Source organism: Diadema setosum, chromosome 7 (assembly GCF_964275005.1).
Source record: "Diadema setosum chromosome 7, eeDiaSeto1, whole genome shotgun sequence".
NCBI classification, from domain to species: domain Eukaryota; kingdom Metazoa; phylum Echinodermata; class Echinoidea; order Diadematoida; family Diadematidae; genus Diadema; species Diadema setosum.
The window spans coordinates 12,868,928-12,877,835 of NC_092691.1; the positions used below are offsets into that span (position 1 = coordinate 12,868,928).

The following is an 8,908-nucleotide window of genomic DNA, read 5'->3' on the forward strand; positions in this document are numbered from 1 at the left end:
ACACGGTCAAAACGAAATTCCGGTTACAACGAAGTAAAAATTCAGGCCGCAGCATTACCCGCTCTTATGTATTTCTATTGTTTAACTGTTCGGTAACAACGAAATTTCGATATAACGAAGGAAAACTGCCGGTCCCGAGGACTTCGTTATAACGGGAGTCCACTGGTATATGGTTAAATAGGCCACTTTTGATGATTATAGGGGTTGGAACCGTGGTCCATACATCGCTTATTACATTGGATGACAATTTCGCTCAGCAGAAAAGTATTACAGTCGCTTGTTACATTGACCTTCTTTAACGAAAGCCGATAGCGGCGTAACTCAGATTAGCCTTATTCGGTGACACGAGCCTGATTTTTGTATCAAATAGATCAATTTCATTGTGACGCGCAACACCACAATTCCAAGTACAGAATACAAGCACATAAGTAAACAAATGTCGACTTAATGAAAGAGATCACATCCCAATGATCTATACGGCAGCCTTTTGTAGTAATTGCTCAGTACAGTTGCATATGTATGCGTTAATTACTGGTATTTTTATAATAATTTCATTACGCAAGCTTTCAAGGCTCAGGAACAATTAAATCACATTTTTGTAAACATTAACGCCTTGTGTTGCATTTCTTCCTAAAAAAAAAAGTCATTATTTTCCGCTCTTTGGATCGTTTGTTCACTTTTCAGTTTAATAGCAGAACAGGTACATCAAACACAATCAATATGTAAGCAATAATCATTACACATTGTGAATGCCCTTTTTGCAGGAAGTAATATAAACATTTTCTTGAGATATCATTGCGCGTGATGTGATACAGTGCTAAGAATTAAAACGGAAAAGAATTAACGTACCTGGAATGATTTCATGCATGTGCACTACGCTGAAATACCATAAGCAAAGACAAACTTATATTGCGCATCATGCTCATAACAAGGCTCAAAAGTCAATGCATTACAGGATAGCATATACTTATTTCATTTGTCAATTTACAACTAAAACTGAGATCAACCTTCCCCACAAAATCGTACGCGATAGACTGTTTAACCAGATCGGGACCACTGTCAGATTTGATTTCCATTGAGTCTATGATAATTTGTAAAGTAGTGACACCAGACATGAATCAAACTTTTCGCGGATTTCAAATCTTTTACGTCTTGTGTAGTGTTTCATTATGATCAACAAACGCTAGCATAGTTCTTTTAAATTAAAAGTCTATGATATTCCTGTATCATGCATCTCCGGAGGATGATGCTCTTGGCGGCATTGTCTGGTAGTTTGATGACGTAGGTACGTTACGTTGTCTCCATTTTCTATAACCAAATATTGCCGCAGCTACTGATCCAATTGCAACAGTTAATGACCCAACTGTGCTGGCTAACACAGCCGCGACAGACGCTTTCTTTCTTCTCATCTGGTTCACGTGGTTTACGACGGGACCAATAGTTTGAGGAATAAAGGGGACCTGGGGACCGGCTCCGCCCCCGACAGTGGGATTAGTAGGTATTTTAGGTGCTGGTTTTATAGGAAAATTGGAGCCTGGTCTAGCAGGGTATCCTGGTCGCTGAGTGGGCATGCCAGGCGCCGAGGTTTCAGAGTTTACAGGTTGTTTTGTTAGCTGTGGAAAGATAGGAAATATCGTGGGTGAGTTTCCTCCCGCGCTTCCACCTCTTCCTCCCGTTCCTCCTCCCGCTCCTCCTCCTCCCCCTCGTCCTCCTCCTCCTTGCCCTCCTGCGTTGCCTGTACCACCTTGGCCACCTGTCGAGCCTCCATTTGACCCACCTGCCCCTGTGCGTTCACCCATACCCCCTCCGGTTGTTCCTGTCCCACCATTTCCACCAGTCCCGGTGCCACCAGCACCTCCACCGGTTCCTGGACCAACTGTTCCACCACCGCCGCTGCCAGTACCGCCTCCCGAACCGCCTCCTCTCCCAGCTGTGGCACCTCCACTTCCTCCTGCTCCTCCTACTCCACCTCCCACTGTTCCACCGCCACTACTTCCTGCACCTCCTGTTCCACCTCCAGTACCTCCTGTACCTCCTGCTCCTGCTCCTCCTACACCTCTTGTTCCACCTCCAGCGCCTCCTCCTGCACCTCCTCCTGTACCTACACCTCCTGTCCCTCCTGCACCTCTTCCTGCACCTCCTACACCTCCCCCTACACCTCCTCCTGCACCTCCTGTTCCTGCACCTCCTCCTGCTCCTCCTGTTCCTGCACCTCCTCCTGCTCCTCCTGTCCCTCCTCCTCCTGCTCCTGTTCCTGCACCTCCTCCTGCTCCTCCTGTCCCTCCTCCTCCTGCTCCTGTTCCTGCACCTCCTCCTGCTCCTCCTGTTCCTGCACCCCCTCCTGTACCTCCTGCTCCTCCTCGGCCACCGTTTGCGCCACTTCCAGGGACATTTGGCAGAATTACAGTAGGATATGGATGCTCCTCCCAATCCGGGAGGCTTGGTTCGGGAGGTTCATATTCCATGCTGGGGTTGAACTCTTCGCTGGAGTCACCGAACCTCTGTCGAATGTAACCCCAAGTCCCGATTAGTGGTGCTGGACCCCCCATTCGAGCTCTCAGCATAGCAACATTTTTCCCAGTGACTTCCACGGGCTTGGCTTCTTGTAAATTTATTGTTTTCGGTGACTTGTCCATGTGTCTGGTGCAGTTGCCGGTAAGTGTCACGAAGCATGGTATGTCCCCTTTGTTAGTCTTTGCTGTACCTTTGAAGACTGGCAAGGCTGACACGGCATAAACTGAAATGATAAAGGGGGAAAAGCAAATAATGTAAGCATATAGAGACTCGGTACTTTATGGGAAGGAGCGTAGCTTTGTACAAAAACATGAAATCATTTGATAACTGTCTAGAGATATAATTCTCCAAATTGAATTATCTCTCATTTCTTTTTTGACTTACTTTAGCCAGTTGTGCTACCTGTATCCACATGATAAAATGGTAGGCCCTATTTGTTTCTGTGTGTACATTTCATTGCCGTCTGCAGTCGGAGGGGAGGCGGGGAGAAATTGCCTCCCCCAGGAAATTTTTAAAACCCTCTTTTTTACATAGAAACTGATATATTGGATTATCAAATATATGATTTATGGATAGGAAATTGAGCACCACATTCATGTGTTTGCACTTCTCGATATTCTAACTGAGAACAAATGGCATTATCGTGATTATCTGTCGTCACTCGGTATAATGCCATTTATTTGTCAGTAGCAGTGAGCGCTATCCACCTTCATAGACTTAGCACAAGACAGTGAAGACGCGCACGCGAAACAAGAGGTGACACGTTCCATGATTTAGCAATCACATCAATGACATACATGAATTCTGTAGGTCTGTAGGTCTACATCTATTAAATTTCAATACATTAATACACAGCATCCGTTAATACCTAGCAATTGTAAACTTTAACTGTAATTATGCAAGGATGTGCCCTTTATTTGTATTGAATCAAATTCATCTGCCAGTAAGTGCACGAAACACCTCAAATTGGTCCAAAGGTCATATATTCATGCTTTGTATATATTTTTCTATATACACGGTTTCCACCCATACTTTTCAGTAGGGCCTTTTACATTTTTCACTCAGGTTTGAATTTAAAATCCTGTATTATCATATTTTGTTAAATTTGATATATTTTTATTGCGAAATATGAAAATATGTCAAAATTGAAATTAGAATTGAAATTGAAATATTAAGTACAAAACTATACAGTATGAAAACGAAAAAGCAAACTGCTATTAGAGATATCGACAATAAAACCTGTATTTACAATGGGCATCTAATTTGGACCGCTCAGAAAGAAGTAAAAAAAAAAAAAGTGAAAAAAGTAACAAGAGCAACATCAAAACTTGCTCACAAGAATTTATGATTCATGGTTTGGGGTTTGGGCGAAATAAGCGATACCTGTGTAATACTAAAGCATTGAAAATATAAAGCCGTCGAATATAACAATATCATATTGCTGCAGATTATATCTTCCCACATGGGTGCAGTGGCCTGGATATTTTTCGACGCCTTAGAATCACATGACGTGAGATAGTCTGCTTCACTAAGATCACCCGGGCCTTGCACAGACAGAGTTATGATTGCAGTCAGCCTCAAGGAATATTTTCCATGGGTAAAAAAAATAATAATAATCATAATAACAAATAAAAAATACAAATCCCACACTTGGAAGACTTTCTCTAGATATCGCAGTAGCTATGAAAGGCAAATGTTCACGCTAACAGGACCCTGATCTCCACTTCTTCACTGTTTCAGGCATTTCACTTATTCGATAAGCATGACAAAGATTGCTGAAAGTGGGCCATGTGGCAATAAAAATCTACGTATTTCATGAGGACACTTGTTGACATGACATAGTTTGCACGTACACTTTAACTGAAATATGTTGGACAGCGTGGCAAAAGAATATATCTAGTTAATCCAGTTCCATACTTTCACCACATTGGTTAACGCGTTTTATGGAATATTCCCATTGTAACTTTGCTGTAGAATGTATTACGCAGTACACAAGTTTGAAAGTTGAAAACACAAGTTGAAACAAAAGTTTTTAAAAAAATACATAGGTCCTGCTTGACTTCAAAGTGTTTTATTATCAATACCACCTGTGGTTAATGTATAAGTAATCATTATCGTCGGCGATGAAATCACCTCAGGTGTGAAATCACCTCAGGTGTCTCAAGTATTTTCTATTGTAATTCTCCAACTGATTACGTTTCTAGTAGTTTGATATGTGAAAACGCCCATAACAAGTTCACTCTTCCCTCTGTGAAAATGAACACGGAGCCATTTGCGGAAAAAGTACAATCTGATAAGTAAAGATGAGAATCTAATGAAAACAAGTTATAGCCCCCTACCCCATATAAACAGCATTTGATTGATTTATTAATGCATGATTATGACGTGTATTAGACATCAAATTCCTTTAATGTCCAAACCTCTAGAAGTTACATAAGAATAGACTTCAATGATTGATAGAATTTAGTGTTAAGTATCGGTTATTAACCGTAGCGTTATCACTCTCACCTGGTCGCTCCATTAGGCAGGGGTGGTTTTGGGTTTCTTCTGTAATGCTAATTATAGGATCAACAAATTACTTGTTTCCGAAAAAAAAAGACACCACGAAAACCTTCGACCTGTGGGTTTTGTTGTTGTTGTTGTTGTTGTTGTTGTTGTTGTTGTTGTTGTTGTTGTTGTTGTTGTTGTTGTTGTTGTTTATATTTTCACCATTTGAATCGTTCAGATTACATTGAATCTTACATTGTTTGTGTTGGAGAAGATGATTTTGAAATGTTAATAGCACACTCAAGAGAAAACACTATACCTGCCACACTTCAACAATGCCAAAATTGTAAGTAGCAGATGCCAGTAGCGAAGTTAATGTTTTTCCAAAAAGTGTCTCATGGTATGAATTCTTATTAGCGAGTTATTATCACGTACAAAATCAGCCAAGCGTCATGAAGGCGGGAAGTTTCAAACGATCTTGTCGTCACATCAGGCTGCAATGTTCATTTACTCGTGCGATTCGAACACGTGTTGGCGGATGACAGGCGGCTGAGTCTCACACGATTAGGGAAGATCTCAAAGATGAATGAGATGAAAGGTGACCTAGATGACGTGCCTGTGAGCCTTGGTGTCTGCGACAAGAGGCTTGCACTCGCTGTAGATGTCACAGTGTCCTCAAAACACCGCAACGAAACAGCCGAGGAAATTTAATCCCATTCTTTTATTAATCTGCCGATTTTGAAACATGCGTTCATGATCAACTTCCCAAAACAACTTTAAGCGCTGAATGACTTTTCAAATCAATCAAAATACCGCCAAGAGGAAATTAGAGTTAGCGAAAAAGAAATGTAGGTCACTAGTGATGGCAAAGCAAATTCAGCACGTGCAACTTAATTTGCCACGGCGTGACACATTTCCTAGTGTTGCTTCAAGATCTTTTCTTTCCTGGCCTCCTTCTTGTCTTTAACCATTTGCAATGATTGACAAAACAATGTCATGTAGAATATTATTCTCTCAATTATTAGTTGAAGTGTTACATGCCAAAGCTTTTTAGTTTCTCGACATACTACCTTGAATTCATTTTGCCATTATGACCCCTCCATTTCCTTCACATTGTAATTTCGCAAACTAACACTAAATTATGTAGGTGTAAGTACTAGGAAGAAGACTTTAGTTAGTTGTGCTATTTACGATAACGTCAATTTGTAAGGACAGTGACCATGGTTGGTTAGTGAAGGCGGAGGACCCGAGTTCGATTCCCGCCCAGTGCTTACGACTTTGGACAAGGTGTTTTTGCCCACCATTTTGTCCCAGGTGTATAAATGGGTACCTGGCAACGCAAGGGAATAATAATGGCAGGGCCCTCTGGTAGAGCAGTGGCAACACTGAAGAGTCTACCTTGAATAAAAAAAGACATTATTATTACTATCATTATTACTGTTATTATCATTATTATTATTATTATCATTATGACGATTACTACTACTACTACTTCTACTACTACTACTACTACTACTACTACTACTACTACTACTATTATCATTATTATGGATAGTTCCCCGTTCATCTCGTAGCCGGTAACGGATTTGGCAATCAGTATTCAAATGAGAAGCGTGCATTGCTTGGTGGATATCTGGGAAATTGCATCCCCTGTCGATAGATCAGGCAGTCCGGTATGAGGAAGTATCGGTTATCACTACTTTGGCAACGATTAAAGAAAGAGCTATGCGAAAACGAGAGAAAGAAAGCAGAGCCAAAATGCCCGTGGAACACGCACAGTTTTCATGTTTTTCCCGTGGACTGGACGAACGATTGAGAGGATATTAAAGGCAGTATCTCTCTTCTCCACCACCTAAAAATTTGGCACCAATGTCGTTGGTTTTAAAATCAAATCATTAGGTGTCCAGACCGCCTTCAACGTAACCGAGGGGAAACTAATCACGAAATCACCGTGTTATTTCTACTATATTTCTTTGGTTTTACAGTCTGTCAATTTTACGTCGGTTTCTAATCACACTTAAAAATAAAAAAAATGAGATAATCATGACAATTAAAATGTGACATAATTCCAAACGCTTCATGCTTTCAGGTACTTCATGTCGAACATATTTTTGGCTTTCTAGAAACATTCAAAAGTTTTCAGCGATTGATACTCCAACGATCTTGAAAGCAGATATCCCCTCCCAACATTTCAAAGACTCATGTCATGTACGTTCCTTTGTAATCGTAACATAAAAGGAAAGCCTTCATAGGCGCCACCCCATCTCATCTCCACAATCTTTTCTCTACCTCTCTCCCCCCCCCCTCTCTCTTTCTCTCCCTCTCTCTCTATTTCTGTATGTTTGTATGTATGTCTCTGTCTCTCAACTTCCCTTTCCTGTACCAATAAGTATTGCTTCGTGATATTCACCTTGACTTTAGAGGCATTTACAGCACGCTAAACAGAGTGGTTGCTCAATGTGTCGACCATGAGAAAATATTACCGCTTTGGAAAAGAAAACTGTGACTCATACACAGCTTTCTTGATCAATCAAATAACGTATCAAGGACAATCGATGCCAGCCCTTACATTTCGTCTGCCCCGACAGCGTATCCCTTTGCCACAAACTGTCATCTCTACCGTCTCCTGAAGAACAGATGCTTCATATTTTTATATTCATTTTTAGAAGTACATCACCACATGAACATTTACACATTACAGCGTTAGGACAATGCATAAGGGTGTAGGAGATATGTGTGGATGTTGTCTTGATACTTTTTGCATTCGTTTGATTGGTGACATTACAAGCCTTATTATCGCATTGTGTCTTTTAGAAGTTACTATGAACAACTTCTATTGTCCTACTACTACTAATATATATAAATAACAACACATAGACAATGAACAAGAAGAATGATAATCGATTACTGGCATGAGGGAACGATATTGCGGTGTGAATAATGAATGTGAGTTTACACTTCTCCTTCGACTGGAATGACCTGTTAATTGTGTTAAAAAAAATGTGTGCAGTCAGAGAATTGCTTTAGTTGAAAATACCATCATTCCCAATTTTACTGAAAGATTTTCTTAAGCAGCTTCTGAGCCTTCTTTCTCATCCTCCTCCTCCCTTCCCTTCTTCCTTCCTCCCCAAGGACCTAGAGCGACAGTTCGATTGCCTGTTTGATGGGGAATGTCAGCAGACGACAAGGTTTGGCGGGAAATGAGTCAGGCCGTGCAGAAGGGTTCTCGTAAGGAGCAAGACACTATAATAACTGACAGCGAGTAAGTACGTGACGCGAGTAGAGTGAAGCCAACAATGCCCAATGTAAAGGCTCATGTCACAGTATTACACATTCTAAAGTGCCCGTTCACATTCCCCAGTTTGGAGTGATAACAGAAAGGGAAAGCCGTATCACAGGTGTTGAGTTTTGACGAAAGTTCATCGAAAAAAAAACACCTATTCGTGACATCTTATTTTTGTGGGTTTCACAAATAACATATATTGTATTGATACAGGTGTACATCTTTTTTCTTCTTTTTTTTTTTTTGCACAAAGTCGATACAATATCGGCATAATTTGTTTGTTTATTTGACTTTGCGTTGTGCCTGAAATTGTGCAAGGTGCATCGTGCTGTGTGTAGAAGTGCATGGACCTCACAATCATACTTAATTATATATATATAAAAAAGAATACCAAATCTTAATTAACAAAAAGTCCGCATAACTAATAATCATCAAACGGAATTCAGGAATAATTGCATTAAAGCCATGATGCAAATGAAATTCTCTTCTTATTATCCCTCTTTTCAACAAGCATCATGTTTAACCCCCGTCTCTTATTGCATTAACGTATTGTATCATCGGTTGCCAAAGGGTCAAGCTTATAGCTTATTATTGGCGACCGTTCTGTACGGTAATTCATAACAC

At 40.7% G+C, this 8,908-nt stretch overlaps 1 protein-coding gene across 1 annotated transcript; it reads right to left on the bottom strand.

Moving 5' to 3' along the window:
- Positions 1-1,226: 1,226 nt before the first annotated feature.
- Positions 1,227-5,035, bottom strand: LOC140231063 (uncharacterized). Its single transcript, XM_072311216.1, has 4 exons — positions 5,023-5,035; positions 1,940-2,737; positions 1,599-1,696; positions 1,227-1,559 (listed from the first exon to the last, which is right to left on the bottom strand). Exons 1-4 carry the CDS (start codon positions 5,033-5,035, stop codon positions 1,227-1,229), a joined length of 1,242 nt encoding a protein of 413 aa, XP_072167317.1.
- Positions 5,036-8,908: the final 3,873 nt, after the last annotated feature.